The sequence below is a fragment of the Brachyistius frenatus genome, unplaced genomic scaffold (assembly GCF_029030835.1).
Source record: "Brachyistius frenatus isolate BFR_SWC_R1_liver_20210118 unplaced genomic scaffold, ASM2903083v1 Contig_34, whole genome shotgun sequence".
In the NCBI taxonomy this organism is placed as follows: domain Eukaryota; kingdom Metazoa; phylum Chordata; class Actinopteri; family Embiotocidae; genus Brachyistius; species Brachyistius frenatus.
This window is the reverse complement of record NW_027210633.1, coordinates 4,128,152-4,151,460: the sequence shown is the minus strand read 5'-3', so window position 1 is coordinate 4,151,460 and position 23,309 is coordinate 4,128,152. Positions and strand designations below refer to the sequence as shown.

The 23,309-nt window shown below is 42.9% G+C and overlaps 2 protein-coding genes across 3 annotated transcripts in view; one reads left to right on the top strand and one right to left on the bottom strand.

Annotated features, from left to right (window-relative positions):
• The first annotated feature begins 265 nt into the window (after window positions 1-265).
• On the top strand, window positions 266-10,054 carry hpda (4-hydroxyphenylpyruvate dioxygenase a). 2 transcript variants are annotated; one of them, XM_069700755.1, is made up of 14 exons: window positions 266-817; window positions 2,606-2,632; window positions 2,917-2,979; window positions 3,555-3,659; window positions 3,753-3,795; window positions 3,876-3,958; window positions 4,774-4,863; window positions 4,959-5,065; window positions 5,985-6,062; window positions 6,333-6,495; window positions 6,617-6,688; window positions 6,785-6,907; window positions 7,000-7,116; window positions 8,902-10,054. In XM_069700755.1, the coding sequence occupies exons 1-14, from the start codon at window positions 770-772 to the stop codon at window positions 9,013-9,015; spliced, it is 1,233 nt and encodes a 410-aa protein (XP_069556856.1). In that variant the 5' UTR covers window positions 266-769; the 3' UTR covers window positions 9,016-10,054. The 2 variants fall into 2 exon arrangements, with proteins under 2 accessions (XP_069556856.1, XP_069556857.1); XM_069700756.1 differs by lacking the exon at window positions 266-817 and adding an exon at window positions 2,330-2,395.
• Window positions 10,055-11,569: 1,515 nt separating this feature from the next.
• The window catches only part of LOC138622175 (E3 ubiquitin-protein ligase RNF43), a 92,377-nt gene continuing 80,637 nt past the window's right edge, over window positions 11,570-23,309 (bottom strand). The window contains exons 3-9 of the mRNA XM_069700754.1: window positions 18,875-18,949; window positions 18,593-18,724; window positions 17,663-17,764; window positions 17,384-17,554; window positions 17,182-17,284; window positions 15,409-16,920; window positions 11,570-15,055 (exon numbers count right to left, since the gene is read on the bottom strand). Coding sequence (XP_069556855.1) covers window positions 15,030-15,055; window positions 15,409-16,920; window positions 17,182-17,284; window positions 17,384-17,554; window positions 17,663-17,764; window positions 18,593-18,724; window positions 18,875-18,949 — 2,121 coding nt within the window. The 3' untranslated portion in view covers window positions 11,570-15,029. The remainder of the gene's footprint in view (window positions 15,056-15,408; window positions 16,921-17,181; window positions 17,285-17,383; window positions 17,555-17,662; window positions 17,765-18,592; window positions 18,725-18,874; window positions 18,950-23,309) is intronic.

The window sequence follows — 23,309 nt, the reverse complement described above, 5'->3', positions numbered from 1 at the left end:
AACAACCAGTACTTCACTTCTTACTTCAAAAATTTAGTTTATAAAATTGGGCTAAAACTAAAATCCATGCACGGTGAGTCAAACGCGGATCTTATGTGATGAGGATAGAAAGCAGTTGCCAGTGAAACACTTAGTGGATGAAAGCGGTTTCTCGTCCTCCTGATTATGAAACTATTTCCCAGGAAACATCGGGGGGATCCCGGGGAGGGGTTCTCTCTCCGGTCTGGAGATGTCCAGCGGTGCCGGTGAGCTGTTCGGAGGAAGCTCCATTCAAACGGGGGACAGCAGTTCCACAACACAACAGGTGTGACCGAAGGGGGATAAAGTTTACGGGCACCTACGGTGGAAGTGGAAGCGGGCGACAGCCTCGTTACCGGCGGCCACGGAGCCGCGAGGCGACCGGTTCACAAACCGAAAGTGTGCGTGTGCGTGGATGTGCGCTGTTTGCGAACGTTAGCACCACGCTAGCTGCCGGATAGCTACATTACTGGAGACTGGGGGAGAAAATCCGCTCTTTTGCTCACAGAAAACGCCAAAACGGCTCAAGGTTCACCAGTTCAACACAAGTCTGACGGCCTGAAAACACAACGCACAGAATACGCGATTCAGAAGTTACTTCATTTAAAAAAAAAAAATGAAATCGAGTTACTTACTCAGAAAGAATCAGCTGACACAACGGTGACTCAGTAAACTACACAACTTCCGCATTTTTATGTGATGACAACAGCGCCAGCCAATAGATAAGACGAAAACTGAACAGTCCGGACCAATGGGGCTGCAGAATCCGTACCGGCCAATGAGGATTGTCGACCGGCAGGTTAGTGACTCGCACACACCCACAGCTGAGCCAATCAGGCGCCACTAAACTCCTGAAGCGCACCAATAGAAAATCACAGCGCGGCACAAACTGGCTCCACACAAATCTGGTGCGGTCCGTGTGCTCAGGCACACAGAGCAGGGTTTTCACATTCAAAGAATTTAAGACATGTTGGGGTCCAATGAAAGGCTTGAAGCATTGATTTAGATATAAATATATATTAAAGTAATAATATAATAAAAAATATTTTTAATTAAAAAAAAAAAAAAAACTATTCAGCAGCGATTGAAACAACCACAGGGGGAAGCGTGAAAGTCAAAACAACGAGCCTATTATATTTTGATAAGTGACAGATCAGTAATTTATGAAAAACACATTATAAATTCTCTGTTTCCATCTTCTCAAATGTGAAAGCTTGTTGTTTTTCTATTTTATATAATTGGAAATTGAACATCTTTTGGTGGACATCTTTATTTTCTGACAACTGTCATATGATGTATTAATCGCAATAATAACCTACTAAAAGGAATGTGAATTCATTTGTTATTAGAATAATTATTAGTTGCAGCCCTGGGCTTATCTATTTCAAGTTATGTATCAACATTTTTTTGTTCCATGGCCTAATCTTCAAAGATTGACCAGAAAAATACTGTACGAGTTCAGTATATGTGCTGTGATTTACAGGTGTGTTTATTTAACCGATATTGTGACGCAAAACAACCGTGAATAAATTGTGATCAGTGGTGTTGAACTCGTGATTACAACCTGTTTTTAATCCAATTTTCAAAGTGTGAGTCCTCGTGGAGAGGAAACGTGGCCTAGTGTTGGCAAATGGCTGATATTAGAATCTAGAGCCTTTGAATAAATATACTGTAATTCACGGGAGTAACTTGAAATCAGATCACATTCCAGTTCTGTCTCTGGTACCTTGTGATCTTACAGTCCATGCTCGCTGTGTGTATTTCCTGCCGTATTATCCATGTCAGGCAGTGTTGCACCCTCTGGTGGTGGAAGTCAGGGAGGGCTCTCAGAGGGACTAGTGTTGGGCAGGATTATCTCTTCTTCTTCTTCTTTTTTTTTTTTAAATCCTCACCCTTCTAATCACTGCATTTTTCTGAGTGCAGGACCTTCAGTTGGATTCTTCAAATTGTTTTAAGCTTTAATGATTATCTATTATATTACACATTTAAAAAACCTGATCTTTATGACATGTTTATGTGAGAGTTTTGTTCTGTATTTGAGCCATAACATCCCAGAGTAGAGTGTGTGTGTTTTTACTTTCATGTTTTCCCCTAGTTGAGGTTAATGTGTCCATGTTTCTATGACGACTGTGTCTCTGAGTACTGACAACTGATTCGACACAGGGCTCAGGAGAAGGGGACAAAACTTGGGCCACTGCTGCTTAACTTTTTAGCTGAAGTGCATCAGGAAGCAGGGAGGCGGACAGATGGGTGTAGATCCTAAAGGACCAATCACAGTTGGTCAGCAGGTCAGTACTTATCTGCACACCGTCTGGCCGGGCACTGATTTTTGATCTCTCTCTTCTCTGAACTGAGGCCCATCTGCAGTCCCAGCATGGTAAGAGACTTCCCTGTAATCAGGGCCAGGCATAATGAGCAGATGCTCCCAGCTGTGGGACACCGGACGGTTTCACAGCTGAGTGGGGGCGATGGCTTCTTAAGTGGATAAGAACCAATTAAGTCACATTAGAAGTATCAGATCTGTTGGCTGCAGATTAGTCACTTGCTCATGACTTTATAATGATTCATATCTTTTTTTTCTTTTTAGACGAGCTACACAGATAAAGGAGAGAAGGTGAGATTAAGATTGTCTCTTTATTTGGCAGAAGTCTATGATGTGTGATGTTGTTTGATAAGTGCATTAACGGGACTGTTAGTTCTACAAAAGAAGGCTGAAACATACATGAGTGGCTGAATGTTGAAGGGAGAAAAAAAATCAGTTTAGCCTCTATTTAAACTAAAGTAGCTATTATACTTGTAAAACACTGAAAATTCCTTCAGTTACTGAGTCTGTTGGCGCGAGGGATTATTTTCATAGTTTGGTAATGTAATACTTCTGTTGTACTTTTTGCCTTTTAGCCCGCAAGGGGAAAGTTTGTCAAGTTTCATCATCTCACCTTCTGGGTCGGCAATGCCAAACAGGTCAGTATCCAAACCCTCCCCATACGACGAGAAGCTTTTAGTTGAGACGTTGTCATGATTTCAGCACCAATTCAAGTCATTCCTATTTAAAATTCAGATACAATTTTCAAATCCTGGAGGAGTTACGTAAATCGTAATGTCAATACTGACAACAGTTAACTGACTATCTTTGGGTTTTGGACAGCCGCATGCATTGAAAAAAAAAAAAGCTCTGTGAGGATGTCACCGTCAGCTCTGGAAAAGTCTAATGGCCAATTTCCCTGTTTTCTGACATATTATAGACAAAATTATAAATCACTCAACAGAAAAAACATACTAACAGATTAATTAAGAAAGAAAATATCAATCTTATTACGGATCGCTGAATCTAATTAAGATTAAATAGAATTTACTATTTAGGCAACATCATGAATCAGACGTACTTTCATAAAACAACAACAACAAAACTAAATTATTCATCATCTTTTCTCAATATGGTTCAGCACACGGGCGAAACAACACATCACACAGTCTATTTTTTGGTAGAAGGTAAACTCCTGTTTAATCCCTTTCACATTAAACTGATCACTTTTCAGGCAGCCACGTTCTACTGTGATAAAATGGGCTTCGAGTCTCTGGCCTATAAAGGTCTGGAGACGGGCAGCCGAGAGGTGGTGTCTCATGCCATCAGACAGGACAAGGTATGGACTTTAACATCCGGCACTTATCGACTGTTTGAATTTACAGTAAATCTGTCCTCTGCATGAACACAACCACTCCTCCTCTCTCCTCAGATAATATTTGTGTTTGAATCTCCACTAAATCCTGGAAATGAAGGCAAGTTTGCTCATCGGGAGACTTGAGGCTGTATAAGAAATGAAATGCCTGCGTTTTAACATGCTTTAACCCTCCCTCAGAGATGGGAGAACACTTGATGAAGCACGGAGACGGAGTCAAAGACATCGCTATCCAGGTGGAGGACTGTGACTTCTTAGTTAAGGTAACATGACAGAGGACCTGTGTGTGACTTTAAAATGCTCGCGGACTAAGCTACAGTGTTTTCCTTTTGTGGACATAATGTACTGTGATTGGAAAGACAAACCGTTTTACACAGCCGTATCTTTACATAAAGCGGTGGGAAAAATAAGAAATACCAAAGTTTAGAAGTTACAATTATTCTTAAATAAAAGTACAAACGTTTAAGCATCCAAATATGATTACAATGTAAAAGTATTCACTGTCCATGTCAGAAGAATTTACATTATATTATTTGTTTTGCGGTACAGTTGGTAAAGACCGGGCTAATTTAAAATAGTTATCAATCTTAAGTCTTAATAAATGTTGACCTATGATAAAACTCCTTAATAATTTGTCGATTATATTTCGCAGCTGCATTCAAATACACTCCTTCCATCGACTTTGATTCAAGCTTAAGCTGCTGTTTTGTTTTTGACATCATTAAGTAGGTAGGAGGTAATATGTGTGTGTTGAAACAGGAGTAAACATGCCGGCGTCATAACAACTTCTATTGAAGTGCAGCATTGCAGCTCATTTGAACTCTTCACCTCAGTCAAGGTCAGACAGCAGGTTTAGATAAACGCTGCTGATTGACAGGTGACTGCAAAGACACAGAGCCACACTGACTCACTGCAGAGATCAGCAGTGTAGCATCAGCTTTCTGAGACACACACACAAAAAAAAATTGTAGGAAGATGTTCTGTCTTCAGCCACTGGAGGGCTTCCAGGAGCCGTCCACAGGCAGACACACTGTTGTTCAGTCAACTCCTTTATTTCCACCCACTTCTCCGCTGACAGACAGCTATGGAGAGAGGAGCTGTGGTCATCAAGGAGCCCTGGGTGGAGCAGGACAGCCACGGGAGGGTCAAGTATGCTGTGGTTCAGACGGTACAAACACTGTGACTCACGTTTTAAAACCTTGTGGAAATACACACAACAAACTGGAGGTGAATAATAATGTTGTGCAAATGTTTTGTCCCCAGTACGGAGATACAACACACACACTCATTGAGTACCTCGGACCCTACAAAGGCCTTTTCCTGCCCGGCTACAAAGAGCCTCTGTTTAGAGATCCTCTGTTAGCCAAACTGTGAGTCTCTTACATAACTTTTCTTCTATTACAAACTGGAGCCAAAATACATAGTTTATATCGATGTAGTTATCTATATCATATGCATATGCATAGACACACATGTAAGTAACAATACTTCAGTGTAAAAACATTCAAATTCAAGTAAAACTCCTGCACTGAAAATAAATTAAGAAAAATGTAGTAAGTACTCAGTACAGACTTTGGGTTTTTTGCTCAAACTGAAATCCGGTTATTTTAGTTTTTTTAAAATTCTAAAACCATTTTTTTCATTTGGGATAAATAACCCAATATCAATATGAAAATAACACTAACTGGGTCAAATATATACAGAATGTTTGTATAGATATTTAACCCAATGATTTAAGGTTAGAAGAAGTATCAAGTAGTGCAAGTAGAGGTCATTCAAACTACAGTAATATAATGTAGTTCAAAGTATGCTGTTGCCATTATTTTATATTGTTTGTAAGGTTGTGTAACTTAAAGTGTAGTTCAGTCAAATGTAGCAGAACAGAAAGTAGCACAAAATTCACCCCAAAATTGTGCTTAAATACAGTAGTTGTGTTGATTTACCTTCAATCAGTGACTTTATATGTATTTCTTAACTGGACTAATTTGACCCTAATTGCTAGGAAGAACTACAGCGGTCTAACAGTGAAGTTTGACCCTGAATCTTGTGTGTAGCAGTGTCAGTGATTAGTTAACAATCAGTTTTTTGTACTTTGCTATTTTCCCTTTCCTGTGAAGTTCAAACATAAAGACATTTTCCTAATTTTCACACTAAATGTAAAAAAAAGTATGTTTGATCAAATTTTTTTGCAAGTGAAAATGAATATACAAATCAGAGAGGATGTAATGTGTGTCTGTCAAGGGGTTCCTGAGGTTTTTCTGTGTTTTACTTTTTTCTTCTTCACTGTAGTCCACCAGCAGGTTTAAACTTCATCGATCACATTGTGGGAAACCAGCCAGATGACGAAATGGTGCCAGTTACAGACTGGTAAGGCTCCTGTTTCAGCGCACGTACACTCATGGCGGGTACAGCAGCAGACACACGGGGCAAAAGGACGAGTAAACACTCGACACACGGTCACTCCTCCACAGTCACAGTCGCAGGGTGATAGACATATTCAAAAAGCAGGCCCCAGCGGATATGAAAAGTCCAACTTTTGTCTAAATAAATCACCAAGAGGAAAGATTCTGTATCTCCTGATAAGGTCGAACTTGTTCTTTGAACTCAGTTTCCTTGTTTGTGTTCTTTAAATTCCAGGTATCAGAAGTGTCTGATGTTCCACCGGTTCTGGTCAATAGACGACAAGCAGATCCACACGCAGTACAGCGCGCTGAGGTCCATAGTGGTGACAAACTATGAAGAGACCATTAAGATGCCCATCAATGAACCCGCCAAGGGTCAAAAGAAGTCACAAATCCAGGTGGGATTTTCTTTGAGACTTCCTGTTTGACCTCCAGCGTCCTCAGGAGCTGTTGTTCAGTCTGCTGCGTCTGTGACATTAAAATGTGTGTGTTAAGTGTCCGGCTCTTGTATCTTCACAGGAATACGTGGACTATAACGGAGGACCAGGTGTTCAGCACATTGCCCTCAACACGTCAAACATTATTCAGTCTGTGAGTCTTTAATGTTGAATTATCGGGAAAATTCCACATGATTCCACAGACGTCAGCCTCAATCCTCAATCCTTTTTTATCTTTGTCTGTAAACAGATAGTGAACCTGCGAGCCCGAGGGATGGATTTCCTCGCAGCACCTGACGCGTACTATGTCAACCTGCGGGAGAAACTCAGGACTGCCAAAATCAAGGTGAAGGAGGATCTCGACCGTTTACAGGTGAGGGTTAATCTCAGCAAGCCTGATTTTCTTTTACAGCATTTTTTGCTTGTGCACGAAAACATAAATTATATTTTATTTCTTTATTGTAGGAATTGAAAATCTTAGTCGACTTCGATGACAAGGGCTACCTCCTCCAGATCTTCACCAAGCCCGTGCAGGACAGACCAACACTTTTCTTGGAGGTCATTCAGAGGAATAACCACTTTGTAAGTGACCAGTTAGGGAGTCTGCTTAATTATTATTATTAACCTACTGTTCAAACTGTCACTGACGGCACGGCTGAATTTACCTCCAGTGAGGCCCGAGGGCAAACATTTGTTGTTGGGCACCTACTGGCCACCAACTGTAACCAAGCTTAAGTCAAGAGCTGAAATGATCAGTGGATTAATGACAGTTTGTTTATTGATAAATCATTTTTTTAAGCTAAATGCCCCAAATTCAAAAGTATCAGTTACTCCGCTGTGAAGAATTTGTAGTTTTACAGTTTCAACTTTTGATTTTTGACCTTTTAAATATGTTAATATGCTGGTTTTTTTAGACACTTTATACACTCAACAATCAAATGATACTAAAGATAATTGTTGGTTGCAGCCGTACTATATTTTAATGATGGAATAACACAACTCTGTCCCAGCTTTGTGTGTTAATTACTTGAAACACAAAAAAAATTAGAAAATTTCATAAAGCACACTTCAAGGTTCTGTGTGTAGGTTTTAGGTAAATCTATCAGCAGAAATGGAATATCATTTTCATAGTTATTTTTTCATTACTGTAAAATCTCCTGAAACCAAGAATCATTGTGTTCTTGTTATCGTCGAATTAGCATTTCCTGGTTGGTGCTACATTGGATCAGAGGGACGCGTGCTCTAAATGCTGTTGTAATTGGTTGTTTAACTGAAGTCAGTCAACTGGACCCTCACACTTAGTCTGCCTTAACTCTTTCACAATCTAACAGCCAATCATAGGCAGGGATTCGGTCCTTACCGATCCAATCCAGCACCAGCCAACCCACATGAGAGCAGGTCCCCTTTCTATAGAGCGTGCCATGTTGCCCCGCCATGTTCCTACAGACAAACCAAACCCGGGGCTCTAGAGAGGGACTTTGGCTTGAGTTTTGCAGCCACCATAGATCATGCTGGAAAGAGGAGAGTGAGAAGAGGAGTGCTCGGTTGGGTCTAGATACCATTAAATCCTACACACGGCTCCTTTAAACTACAACCGTTTTGGTCTCAAAATGAGATGTTGGCAAGTTCCTCTGTTACTGTACGTCAGTGGTGCACATGATTTACAACAATTTTGCAATAAATAACAATATTATAGGTCCTTATGGCCTGCAGGGACTGGGGCCCCTGTACAGTTGCCCGTTTTGCTTGGCTGGTAATCCAGCCTTGACTGGTGGGATTTACAGGCCTGTAGTGCCGTTTCCCTCCTTTACCTGCCTGCACACCTGTTTACGGCTCCCACCCAGTGTGAACAGTATGAGAGCAGCCCACTTGTAAAAGCTCTGTAAATCTATCACAGATCCAGATTAAAAGGCTCTCTGCCTCACAGCGAGGGGGATCTTTGGGTTGGGTTGCACCCTGTGGCACTTAATTCATAACACCCAGCACCCACTCTGCTTGTCAGAACAGGCGCGTCATGTCACTCTCCGCGCTCTCCAGATGTGGATACAATGCATGAAAGTTAGAAACGCAATCTGAACCACAGCAAAGAATCTCTCCACCAACCACCAACACTTGATCTTTTGATTATCTATGAAAATATTTACACGATTAATTTGCGAGCTCCGGGTGAGCGTGGCTGCCTGTCAGAGCCGAGAGGATGTTTGAACCCTGCGAGAATATTTATCTGCCGTTTGTGATCCGACATCAAAGTGTCAAACACCCCGAACGCAGTCTGAGGAAAGATCCCCAGAGCCATAACAAATGACACAGAAGACGGCAGATCTTTTTGGGTAATTAGCCATCTGCGTGTGTCTGTTCTTTCTCCAGGGCTTTGGGGCAGGAAACTTCAAGTCTCTCTTTGAGGCCATTGAGAAGGACCAGGACGCCAGGGGCAACCTCACAGTGCTGACACCTGAAGGGCAGGCCAAAGCCTTCTACTGATCCTCCACCCACTGCTGCCAAACCACACTGACACTCTTATATATGTATTATAAATTTCAGAGGCGATCCACAACACCCACCAAAACTGCAGTGCATCAAACATGTGCAGGGTGCTGAACAGCTTCTTGTGACAAGCTACGAGCGTTATCCGATATGCTTTGAGCTGTCAGTAGATTGCACGGTGAATGGCTAAATAAAGAAACTCATGTTCATGTCGGCTGGCATGTGTGTTTGGGAAACAGAGGTTAAAATATTAAAGGAATAGTTAACTTATTTCTTCAGGAGAGCCACATGAGGAGATAAACACCACTCACATGTCTGAAAGTCTTCTGGCTCTCATCCAGAAAGCAAACAAATAAATTTCCCAAAATATATTTTCCTTTAGTAGATATATTTTAAGTACGACTTCAACTCCAAATTAAATTGTAGTCATTATCTGTGCTGCTCCATGTCAGTAAAATCCACACTTTTATCATTAAAAAACAGATCTGTGTCTAATTATAAGCAGTTGTGGGGTTTGCATGTCACATTCAACATCAAGTTTGTGTGCGCTGGCTTCGGGATCAAATGATTACTCCCATTCCCATTTCCACTTTGCCTGAAAACAGTGTGTGTTGTTGTACAGTACAAACACAGCAGCAGCATCAAACGTCAGTGTAGACGCTCACCTACGAAACATCTTTCAACTTAATTTGGGATTTTCGTTTGTAATCTCTCACTAAATAAAAGAACTTTCAATAAAACATACACAGTGTCCAGAATACATCCCTTTATCACATTTAATTCTGCCATCAGTTCTCACACCAAGTTAATTGTTTTGTTGTTATCTTCGATTGTTGTATTAAATGATACCAGTAATATCGGCTAAATTGTTTTTTTCTGATTTATAGCGGCCATCTTCCACACGAGTGAGTCATCCTGTGGTTGTTTGTCTTCACCAAGGAGGCACGTTGCAGTTTACATTCATTTCTGTCCAGACCCATATATGTGGGAATCCTTATGTGTTGACATGCTTGGCCAATAAAGCTGATTGACAGCATGCAATGACACAATGCTTCAAATGTTGCTGCAGATAAACCACATATTCCAAAAAGGGGATGTTTCACACACATCTTCAACCGGACAGCACAGAAGATTTATACAATTAGCACAGTCTCAAAGGGGGACACCAAAGATTAGTGTCACCAACTCAGTATCTAAAAGTGAAATAATATCACAATCTCCCTTCTGTTCTCGAGTAATGATGTTAAATAACAAACAGAAAAGTTTTAGCAGAACATAATTATGTTACAATAAAGTTGACTTTTGACCTTTGGGATATAAAAGGACATCACTTCAACATTTTATCCTGTTAGACATTTGTGTGAAATTTAGTCATCAGCACATGAGCACTTGAGTTATGGCCAAGCGGCAACCAGCAGTGACGTCACCCGTTGGTTTGTAAACGGCCGTTACGAAGCCTCCAATTCGGATTTTGGCCGGTGCCATCTTGCTAGTTCGGAGCGGTTTGGAGCCGGTAGTGACCATATTTGGACGAGCTGGGGAGGAGCAAGCAGTGGATCTGAATCAATCTGATTGGAAACCCAACGATATACCTCCCCCCCACTGATTGTGGAAACCTGACTGCACCACAATCAAACAGACACGCCCCAAAAATTATTTTCAAATTAATGATGGGATTATTTTTCAGATGAACCACCAGAAAATGAATAAGAAGGAGTGACTCGTGGCAAAACATGTATTGGCTTTATATTTCATGAGTAGTTGAATGGGAGTCTATGGAGCCGGAGGCTTTTTGGAGCCAAACCTCTAGAGGCACTTGGTGGTATTGCAGCTTAAAGCATTCCTGCATTGGTGTTATTTTTCAGACCTGAAAGCTACATCCACTTTTATCTATAGTTGTGGCCACAAATGTTACAGTGACCTTTGACCTTTGAGCAAATCGAATCAGTTCATCTGAGTCCAAGTGGATATTTGTGCCAAATATGAAAAAAAAAAAACTCTCTCGGGGTGTATAATAATAATAATAATAATATATATTGTTCAGACTGGGACAGACAAACAACCAAAAACCTCAATTGTTGCCAGTGTGGAAGCGTAAAATGTCCAGCTCAGGTGAGAATAAAGGGTTTTATTTATCAGATATACAGTGAGCTCTTCTTCCACTGTGTGTTATTTCAGAGTTTGATTCAGATTATTTAAAACTTTTGCAGTTTTTTTTTTTTTATTTTTTTATCTCGCCTTGTGCAGCATATTTTATATCCTTTTATAAATTAATTTATTTTGGCCTTGTGTAAACAGTTCTTGATTTGTAAGGACACGTATACGGTATCTATATGTTTAATTCCTTCCTAGTGTTTAGAGAAAGCGTGCAGATGTTTCCAGAATCCCTCTGTGGTCTCATACAATATTTAAGTTATCTAGAAGACCTTTAGGGGAAGCAGGTATGAAACTATTGGGCTTGTTAACTATTCCTTTAAAAACACTGACACACAAACATCTCCTGCAAACAAATAAAACTGAATTCCATTTTATTTCAAAATAATTTATTTGCATATAATTGGAATGAAGACAGGCTGATACATCTGCGATGGCACCGGTCAGTTTCCATATAGAAACATTCAGTCTATACAGAAACCTCTCTTTCAAACCTGGACAAAATGGATAAATATATTAGTAAATAAATATATTAGTGACATGTCACTATATTGAAATGTTCTATTATATATAAAATACAACACTATTTCATTTCTGCTTTTTGTTGTTCTCTTTTTGTACACAAAGTATCCAAAATATACTGAAATATCCCTTAAAGTTCTGGAGGGATTTTTTATTTATTTTTTACTCTATTAGAAAAGGCAGTTTCAGCTCATTATTCTTGCAAAACATAACAAAAACAAACACATAAACAACACGAAGAGAAAGCTCTTGAAGAGGATGAAATCACACCGGGTATTCTGCGGCGTCGCTAAATGCTATCTCTCATGTGCTGACGGTTTCGGGCTGGCTTTACAATTAATACTATGAGTTTTCTGTTGTTTTTATTTTTTTTCCTATAAAATCTGCTGAAGCCAAAGTGCTGCTTGTAATTCAGTCATTTCCATCTCAGTCTCTGAGACTGTTTGGGCACGAAAAGGAAACCCTGATTGTTGAGCTGGAGGACGCTGTGTTGACACATTCAAAGTGAGGTATCAGTTCGAGGGACTGCAGGTGGAAAGACTCTGCATGATTGTCCAGAAATATTGAGTCCAAAATTATTTCCACTTCCCTTCCAGCAGGTTTTCTCCTGTCACTGAAAGGACACACTGAGATTCAAAGAAAGGGCCAGAGCAGGGAAACAATTAAGGCACAACACAAGTTCACTGTGTTCAAGATTTTGCCTCTTTGGTTTGACGGGTAAGAGCTTAGTGTGTCGGGACGATCCTGGTTCAGGATTATGAGCAGTTTAAATGCATAAGGCACATGTTTAGTAAGTGCTACCGGTTAATGTCCATGAGCTCTTCCTCTGCTGCGTCTGCAGTCTGACTGCAAAGAAAAATCCTTTCACATTTTCACTGAGCCTTTCAGAGAAAGTCCACGCTAAAACAGAATTCCTGCTCCTCAGATCTCCAATTATTTCTGTGTGCGAGCACGAAGAAGCCTGTGGTTAAGTAGTAAATCCATCTTTGATGGTACGACGAGGCCGACTTTTATCTACTCAGTTTTCTTGGACTATATAAACTTTTTCTGTCTGTAAGTATGCCAGCGGCTAAATAGGAAAACTTTTTAAAACCATGAAAAAAATAACATTTACTAAAACTATTTATCAGATTATGAAAAGTCTTTACAACACTTTATTAGATTTCTGATTTAAGGTGGATCTTTCTTCAAGTGCGTTAAGCTCAAAAGCAGGGATTGGCCATGTGCATGGATTTTTTTTTTTTTACTTATTTGAGTATCATTACTGTAACTAAGATGAATTCTTCCCATTTTTCCAGTGTTTGGTTGCTCCTGAGACTTCCTCAGGCTCTACAGTTTGAAATCACAGGAAAAGCACACCACGCTTTCGTGAAACTACTGCAACAGACTGATGCTTGGGTTTATCTACCATGGCTTTACTCCAGTTATACTATGACACAGACGTTATGTCGTTTCTATGGCTACAAGGTGGAACATTTTTTTTTCCAGAGCTTTAGTTGCTGGAAGACGAAAAAAAACAACCTATGTGGAGGATAATACAACATTATGGTTAGTTAAAGGAGCAGAGGATCTGGTTGTTGTCCTTCTGATGAGGCCCGTTCACTGTGCACTGATCGGGGGGGTTTAACAGCACTGAGGTCAAACATGTGAAGTAACCACTGGCAAGAGAAATGACAAAAACAAGACAATAGCTTGCAATGACAAAAACATAATTCAGTCAAACAGGTTCATTTTGAAAGATGAAAAAAAAATTGGACTTAAAAAAAAAACAACAGAAAATGATCCTAAACACAAACAAAACAGCTGCCATTATTGAAATATTGAAAACAAGGCCCATGCAAGGCTCAGCAACCTCAGTGAATGTTCGGTGTTTGAGGGGCGGAGCATCGACCTTTCTCTCAGGTCAGACTGTCGAGACGTGAACTGTCCGTTGAGTTTATGGGAGCTACATGGTCGTGACAAAACAGAAAAAATGAAAATCACTACAGCAGTACCTTTAAAGACCCCCTGTGTGAGGCGTGTTAAGAAATCTGAGCTGAGGTAGGCTGGAGAGAAAAGCTTCTCTCAGCTGAGACTGGACTCAGCGAAGGAAGGCGAACATAAAAGTTAAGTACCTCGACGATAAATCAAGTTATTTGCCAAAAGGGTGAGCGATGCACAGATGGAGTCTCACTTCATGAGGGCTCAACACCCAAAGCAAGGATCATTCGTTGGTTGTCACCAAGGAGCATGGGAACTTGTCAGATCATGAAGATTTTTCCTATAACTGACGAGGACGAACACAGAAGAAGAATTCCTCCTCTGTGCGGTGTATGAGTCATTTCCCTGGCAACACCACATATTCACACATTCAGTATATTTTAACTTTAAACATCATGAAGGGTTCAGAATTATTCTAAAATCTTGGCATAATTCAATTCCACTCTTGATGATTAAAGCCAGTATCCCACCAAAGCGTGTAATCCAGCGGTGAGTCCACCAGATAAAACCGTGTCTGTCACGTTTTGCTTCGCCCAGGCGTGAAAAGTAAGGTGCCCTGGGTTTAGGCACCAAAAACCACGTGGTGATAGAGCAGGTGTCTCCAACCTTTTTTACTTGGAGAGCTCTTTGATGTACCGGGTATATCTCGATCTACTGTTACTACCTGTTACTGGTTGACCAGAGTCCAATCAATCGAATGCGGGGCAAAGAGTATGTTTGTGTGTGTTAATGTGGGACACGTCAATGCTGAGACGTAGTAGAACATTTGGATATCTATCTGACTTAGAATATAAAAATACATATATATATATATATATACTAATATACATATTATGCAGGTTACAGATTAGGCCGTTAGCATGTTCAGGATTACACAAACGTATTTAATTTGGTTTTGGTTTTATATGGTGCCAGTTTACTACCACAATCTGATTACCTGTATTGGGAGTCTTGCACACATTATTTCAGCCAATGTTTCCTCATATGTCAATCATCTTCGGGTTTCAGTGGGAAAGTCTGTTAGAGCTGCATTTCCAAATTTTAGATTAAGAGTCCTGCAGTGATGACACATGACCTCTATCTGTCATACATGCGGGTACGTTTCACGCCTAGCCGAGGCAAAACGTGACACTGACACGGTATCCTCCAGTGGACTGACGGGCGTATTACACTTTTAGCTGTGGTAACGGGCTGTTTCGTCCCGTTAGCGTGGGATCCTGGGGGCCGCCGGAGAATCATCTGAACGAAGTCATTGCAGGTGGAATTACAGTATGTGGAAGACATGAGAGCCAATCAGAGGCCTGTCCATTGTGGCTCCTGTGTAGCAGTGGGATTAATGGGGATGCGACAAGTTCTCACACTCCAGACTCCTCTTCTGATCCTGTGAACACAAAAACAACTCGAGTCACATTCAAACGAATACAAATCGAAGAGTACAAAAAAAAATTAGTTCTTCACATCAGAAGGCGACAATTCCAGTTTATACCAGGGGGAGCATTTGTATTTAGATATTCTCCATCTTCCACTGAAATGAATGGCTGATTCACTTGTCATAGTGGCTATAAATGTTATAAGAGTTTCACAGCAATGCTGCAAGTCTTAGCAATGACTTTGGTGAGAACAGTGTTATCATAATCAATACATATAATTAAAACCCTTATTGTATTAAACTGGAATTATCCTGTAAAATCAGACAGCTGCTCCTGTGATTAAAGATAAAGAAGTGACACCCACCCTGATTGTGGTGTAATGATTGGCAGTATAAACAAATGTCTGTGTTGCGGTCAGCAGCAGGTCCCTGGTGGAACCTGCAGGGTGGCCTATCCATAGAGGTCCCGGGCCCCAGGAGCTGAGGCTCCGAGCGTGCCTGCTGCACCCGCTTTTGCCACACCACGTGGGCCCCGGCGCAGCAAGGCCAGTCCTCCATCCCTCCAGAGTCCAGAATGAGGGGCACGGGGAGCAAGGCGGAGTGCAGCTCCGGAGGGGAGCAGCAGAAGCCCGGGCCCTGACCGTAGTGGATGTGGATGCTACGGTCATCCTGCAGGTCCAGGCTCTGGTGGAAGCGGACCGAGGACCCGTCAAGCACGCAGGCTCCCACTCGCCCGAGAGGAGCGGGAGGGTGTCCGTGTCCCTGGCGGCAGCAGTGGGGCTGGAGCTGTAAGGGGATTGGGGACACGAGGACAGGCGGTCCAGTAGGGCTGCTGAGGTCATGGTCCTGACACTCTGTTCCAGGACTGGGCCGATCGGCGGGGTCTGGCTTAGGGCATTGGCAGGGGCTGTGCTTCGGAGGGCACACAGGTGAGTCTTTGTCCAGGACAAGAGCAGCGGGTGCAGCTGCAGCAGCGGCAGCGGCCCCCTGCTCCTCGTCAGAGCCTCTGTTCGTGCCCTGACTGTGCTCCCCCTCCTCATAGTGGTGGTGTCTGTGGCGGTGGTAGTGGATGTGGCTGAATACAGTCTGCGGCTGTTCTTCAGGGCAGCCTGCTTTGTTCACCACAGAATCCAGAGACCTGGGCCGCGCCTGGGCTCCGGCCTCCAGGCTGTTCCTGCGGGGGGCGCGCCCGGGACCCGGCCCATAGTACACAAACGGATCATAGTCACTGCTCAGAGAGCTGCGGAAGGTGGACCAGCTGCCATAAACTCCCTGCAGGGACACGTCAGTACAGTTGAGAACTGAGTCACTGGAGGAGCCGTGGCACGGCCCTGAGCTGGAGTCACTCGCTGGTCCGTCAGCCATGTATCCGCTGCGCTCTGTGTGGTAGCTGCCACCGGAGCAACTCCCCTCGTCCTGCCGGCTGTGGGCCGGCGCTCCTCGGTTCTGCGGTGTGACGGAGACCGCGTGGTGCAGTCTTGAGCTGGATGCGCTCCGCTGCGCCGTACAGGATGAGCGGTAGTTGTGGCAGGACCGACGCGGGGTGTAGTGGTGGGTGGACGTCCTGCAGTTACCTCCGATCCTGTGGGGCCTCCCGGGACCTTCTGGAGGAAGGTGGTACCCACAGCTCGAGCCAAGCGGCCTGTTGGGGAGGAAACGCAGTGTCTGTGTGTCCATGGGGGACGAGCCACTGTAGTGGCCCAGATTGGGATAAAGTCCAGAGGGCCCGCGAGGATAGTGGGGCCTCATAGAGAAGGGCATGGCGTGCTGGGGAAAGGGGTGGCTGTGTGGGCTGCTGTACTGCTGAGTGTGCAGAAAGCCCTGGCTTTGCTCCGAACTCTGCTGGAGTCTGTTCCTCTGCTGCTGCCGCTCCGTCCCTGTGGACCACAGAAGCAGTCAGAAATATAGCAGCGACCTCACTTTATAGAGCACTGATCAAAGTAGAAATTAAATTCTGAGATAATAAATTCCAAATCCAAAGGGCTGTTTCCGAATGCTTAAAAGAAAAGAAATCATCAGAGTTTCCTGAGTTGCTAAAAACTAAGCTTTAAATGACAAATAAAAATAAAAGGATTTCCAGTCTTCTTGCAACAGCCTCTTCTTTACCAGAACAGAAGCATGAATGTGGTTTTCCTCACCCATGATGTTGTGCATGCAGAGGGGACAGGTGCGGTGCTGCAGCAGCCAGGGGTCCACGCAGTCTTTATGGAACTCATGAGCGCAGGAGATGATCCTCAGATGCTGGGTGAAAACGAAGTAGAGGTACATTTGAGGATACATAACTAATGAGGAACAGTTAAATCTACAGATACAGCATCAACTCCTCTCTCCTCTCCTTACCTGTCCATCCTGGAACTCCTCCAGGCAGATGGCACAGACGGGGCTGGAGTTGGAGCTGCTGGCCGAACCCCAGGCCGCACGGTGCCGCTGCGAGCCCGAGCAGCCCTGAGAGCTGTAGGTTTTGGTCTCCAGTCGACTAATGGCCCGCATGGTCTGCTGATGGACGGAGTCCTGAACACAGCACGGGAGAAGAGTTAGAAAGACCTTTGATAAGAGTTCTGTCTGCTCAGTGAATCCAAACCACCGCCTTTGCCCACTGATGCAGTTGATTTCACTCACCCAGGTTCTGTTGGACTTGCACTTGTAGCGGAAAGCAAAGATGAGGACGATGGTGAGAATAGCCAGGACGATGGTGAGCAGGATGCCCACATCATAATGTGGCTGACACAGGGACAGACAATGGAAAAAGAGATATATTTATATCATTTAGACACATATTTCATAAATTTAAGGTTCAATTAGGATTCAATTCTATCGATCTAAGTGCACTGTCTAAAGGCAAAAGTGAATTTCGGACTTATCCAAACCACTTTTGTGAGTTTCACGGTGGATAGTCTGAACACAAAGTAAGGTGCAGTTCAAAATGAATCATAGGTGTGTTTTAGATGTAACATGAAATAAACCAATCAAATGTGATCTCCCGTTCTCCTAAAAAAACAGGTGCACTTCCTGTGCGTGTAACAAGCAGAGTGTATGTGCGTTGTGCAGCCGCCTATGTAGGTGCATCTTACTATCTTAATCATGTTCACTGAAAACAACAGTAACATACTACATCAGACCAGATTGTTGTTGGTCAATTGCTTTCAGTTGCCTCAAAACAGCAATCCACTAAGAATCATTTCCTATTTTAACAACATGGGTGCTGGACAGGAAAACGACAACTGCATGTTGTAGTGCCGCTAGTCTTTTAGATCTTGTAAATTTGTGAAATGTCTTTGAGAAGAACCTTTTCAGTATTTATGCTCATCGGTCTATGGAAATCATATTCCATGTTTGGTCAAAAAAATCCGGTCCCACCTTAATGAATTTCACACCAGAAAAGCAATAGAAGCACCTGAAGTTGCCTTTCAGCTAACTAGTTGTAAATGAAACAGCGCATCATGTCATTTCTGATCTGCTACAACCCAGAGCGGTTGCTCTTCTTCCCGCCAATGAGATGAAACTCAGAGATTTGTGCATGCTTCAGTGCTTCAGTGCTTCAGTGCTTACCCACTTCGGCTCCATCTTGATCTCAATAACGACTTTGGCCTCCTCGTTCTTGTTGACCAAACCCATCAGCTCCTCAGCATCTTCAGCCTCCACCAGCACGACTGGACGGGGAAGGGAATCTGTTTCCCGCAGCTGTGTGTGTGTGATTGTGTGTGTGTTTATGTGTGCATGTGTGTGTAACCAAAGCAGGAGGAGAAAGATACAGCACCATGAGTGTGAAATGCTTTGTCGCCTCACACGTTTTATAAGTGAAAACAGATGCAGCCGTGTCGGCACGCTCACCTCAGCAGCAGCGTTGGCGTCATCACTGACATCAAAGATAACAGCCTGAGCTCCTTTATCCAGTGCCATGCGAGCCTGAAGGAGACAGCACAGGACAGACTGAGGTTAAAACCCGCAGCACACACACACACACACACACACACACACACACACACACACACACACACACACACACACACACACACACACACACACACACACACACACACACACACACACACACACACACGGCAGTCAGTCAAACTCTTGGATTCATGTGATCTGAATACTGTTCAAAAAGTGCGTGCACCGTCGGCGAGCAGCATCACTCAACATCACTCCTTCAGAGGTCAGAGGAGTTAAGATACGCGTCAGTGTCTTTATCCATCACTAGGTGGCAGTCACGTCCTGAGCCCCAGGCCTCACAATGTATGTCAAATTTTTAGCTCCTGCTGCCACACCTGACTCTGGCCAGAGACCAGTAAGTGTGTTAGTGGTGCCTGATCTAAAACTTCGTCCAGGTTTTCTAGAGTATGTAGCTGAATTAAACAGAGGAGGATTATACGGAAACAAAAGAGGGACATTTTTGAATGAAAGAAAATAGGTGCGGTGTCGGCAATAACATGCAAATCAGGTGCATTTTGTATTCAAACCAGGATCTGAAAATGTGCTGCAGTGCTCCCCTCCTCTATCTGTTCCATGATGTCATTTCACTGGCTGTAATGTTAAAGCACAGTCTGAACGAGCAGGAGAACGTTTGACTTTAATCAACTTGCATGAACACCAAACAGTTTGGAGGAAACCTCAGGATTCAAGAGAATTGTTTAGGTGCAGTGAAGTCCCACACCAAATACTATGAGCGTGCTTTCTTGTATTTGTATAATGTCTCACCCTTTGACCTCTCGGCCACCAAAGTGTTGGTGTCTGAGGGAGGTGGGCATCAATCAAATATTTCAACGTACAATCGCTGCTCATCCCTGCACCCGTCTAAGGGTTGACTGTGTGTAAAAGGACATTTCATGTTTTTATGCACAGATCATGAGTTGAATTAGTATTTAAAAACAACATTAAAAGCTGTTTTTTGTACCGAAGATTCAGCCTGTGTTTTGTCAAAGCTATGTCACTTTTATACCTCCGGAATGTTTTTTGTAACTTTGAGCCACATGGTTCTTTACGCTCAGAAGTAAAATAAAAATAATGATATTATTAAAATATGAATACAAATATTTCCAGCTATTTCTGTGTGTGTGCAGCATGTTTTTTGTTCATCATAGGAAGTAATTACATAACACAAGTTCCATTTTTCATAAATTTTTGAAAGTCACATAAAACTCTGCAAATTGCATTGTAATTTCTGAGAAAAGTTGCTGCAAAATCAGGCATTCATAAAAGGTCTGCGTGAAATCTGCAGGTACAGATTCGAGTGTGATGGTTTCAGCTTCAGTGTGAACGATGTTCATCTTAAACACAGACTAAGAGTGCGTTAAACCATGTGTCTGTGTATGCTCCTGTGTGTACTGTATATACTGCAGCACCACTGCTACTGTGCAGGGTTGATCTTGTACCATCCCGTGCATGAGGCCTGGACTGTGAGTAGAAGCGTCTACGTTGGCTCTGAATGCGTTTTTTTTAATACTCTAACGAGCCAAGAAATGCTGTCGGCAGCATCACCAGAAGACAGCAAGAAAACAAACAGCAACCGTTTCATCAATGTCTCATTACACCTTCTCAAGTGGTCTGGTATCTGTCAGCGCTCCATGATGAGGAGACACAAGTTTAAACATCTAGCGGCCCGGGTCAAACGCAACACTAAATAGTGATTCCTACCCGGCTGCTCACAGCCCAGGGCAGGAAGGAGCGGTGCATGCACTTACACACAAAACATTCAGGGAAATAACTCAGGTAAAAGCTTCACTCAGCTGACCCATTAATCAAGTTAATAAGAAACCTCTTTAGTGGAGTGACGGTACTGAACTCAGATCTTAACACGCCAAAAATGAGAAAATTGATGCACGTCAAGGAAGAAACACCAGTTTCCTCTGTTATTTCCTCAGAGCAATGTGTGCATTAAGTGCCCGTCCACATGTGTGTGTGCACGTGTGACACTGTCCCACAGACACACAACCGCCAGTAGTTTTCTAAAGCCAAAGTATTGATATAGTATTAAATGTCAGAGAGAGGTCAAGTGGCTTCCAGCTCTGATGCAAAAGCCTCTCCTGGTTCATCAGAGCAGTAAGTGTATTGGCCGAAATGTGGTGCGGTCACATCGGAGAAAAAAAATAAAATAAAAGACATGTGGGAATTTGCTTTACCTACGCAGCACTCAGACCATACATCCTGTAATGCAGTGAAGAGTGCTCCTGTGGTCCAACACACACACACACACACACACACACACACACACACACACACACACACACACACACACACACACACACACACACACACACACACACACACAGAGAGGGGACTGTCTCATAATCTACTCCTCAGATGACTGCTGCTGTGGTCTTATTAGATCTCCGTATTAAGTGTGGTCGCCTCCACTGAGCCACTGAGCCACAGATCCGGAAGCAGCATGGCAGATCTCATTCCCTGATTAATAGGAGATATATTTAAACTTTAATGGTGTAATGAAAATGCAGGTCTGAAGCTAACAAGACTACCAGGACGAGTGTTTCAACATCTCCATGCATGTTATGGTCGGAAGTGAGACAGACAGGTTTAGGTAAACACGCGTCCTCGTGAGGTGACACTCGACACATCTGATTACGCGCTGGTTGGCATTTGAGCAAAAGCAACTGCAGCATCGTGAACGGCTGCGGTTTACAGGGTTACACTGCGGCGACGTCATCAGGGAAAAACTAACAAACCGAACCACAGCAGTCTGCTCCAACAGCAGCGGCAGGCTATCACAAACATAAACACACCTGACGGCTCGGAGCCAAGAGAAACTGTGAGGTCACGCAGGTACGATAGCAGGTATGCTTTCAACACAGACAACCCAGAGCTGACAGTCTTATCAGGTCTTTCTGACATTCAGGATATTCAGCTCTGCTGACCAACCATAACTGGAAGTGCCGTCCTCTTACTGAGCTCGTCTGCAGCATCTTTTCACAGCGCAAAAGGTTTAACAAAGACTCGTGGCCGTGATGTCGTGACAGCGAGCGAACAGCAGGACCCTGAAACTGAAACAGCCAAACCAAATAAACAAAGTAACAGAATGAACATTATATTCTACATATAAACTTTTTTTACCAAAAATTATATATTCAGATGGAACCCATTTGTGACGACAAACTGTGAATTGTAACTCTAATTACATATTTTTTACTCAATAACTGTAATGAAATACAATTACTTTTATTTTGTAATTTAATTACATGTAGCTAGTTACTCCACAACACTGGTTGTGGGTCATAATCTGAAGCACTAGCATTTTATCTTTAGTTTGAAAACCTGAAGAACTAAACTGAACTCCATCTGCTATTAAAGAAACTTGAAATAAGACTATTTTGTTGAAAACACCACATATACTGCCACTTAATATTATATCATGTTTCAACAAACTAAAACTTATCTGACAGATACTTTAATCATGTAAAAGTCACACAGAAGCTTCAGGCTGCAGGAGAGACGAGCTGACAGGAGAAAATGACTCACAAACAAACCAATCAAACATCTACGTGAGCCCGGCGCTGACTGCAGTATGAACCACAGCTCCTCCGGAGCCAGTGATCTGCCCTCTCCAGGGGTGGGTGGCCTGCTCGGGCCCAGCTAGCGCTGTTTGTTTACATCGCCGGCGAAGTGCGGTGTGTGAGCGAGGCCTGGCATCACTGTGTGTCCCTGACGGAGCAGAAACAAACTACGCTGCTCTGACGTCTCGATCTCACACAGGAGACGAGACCTCTCGGCCTGCTAACGTCTCAGAGTTTGTTGTGGGTTCAGTGTGGTGCGGATGACGCGGCCGGGCCGGTTCTATACAGCGGTGGGACCCCCTTCATCTGCAGCCCTGTCCCAACGTGAAAAAAGGAGGGGGGGAGTGATGGGAATATTACACACTCACACATAGTCACTCAAACATCTTCTGTATTAATTAAACATCTCTGATTATTGGGCTATATTCAGAGTCAAAGTGTAACCCAGTAACTTCAAAACCTTTGACTTCTGACAGCAGATTGTATGTGAGTCAGCAGAAATTCTATTATTTTACTCTTATATTGAGCCATAATAATTTAATAAGAAGATACAACAATCACTTCAGCTTCAGTTTTTTGTGTTCAAGGTTTTTCTAGAAGACATTTTTTTGCTTTGAACAAGACAGAAGAAGGCAGGAGGGAAACTTGTTCAATAAATAACTGGAAAAGTATTTTCATATTCAAAGCAGATGGAAAAAATTCCCTGCATTCATTATTTTATTTTACTATTTATTTTTTGGGATACTCAGACTTTAAAT

What these genes read in the sequence shown, in the direction of transcription:
- hpda (XM_069700755.1), top strand. Translation starts at nt 770, where the DNA reads ATGGGGCTGCAGAATCCGTACCGGCCAATGAGGATTGTCGACCGGCAG. An exon ending in GGGTCGGCAATGCCAAACAG is followed by an intron (nt 2,980 to 3,554) that starts GTCAGTATCCAA and finishes ATCACTTTTCAG; the next exon opens with GCAGCCACGTTCTACTGTGA. An exon ending in AGGATCTCGACCGTTTACAG is followed by an intron (nt 6,908 to 6,999) that starts GTGAGGGTTAAT and finishes TCTTTATTGTAG; the next exon opens with GAATTGAAAATCTTAGTCGA.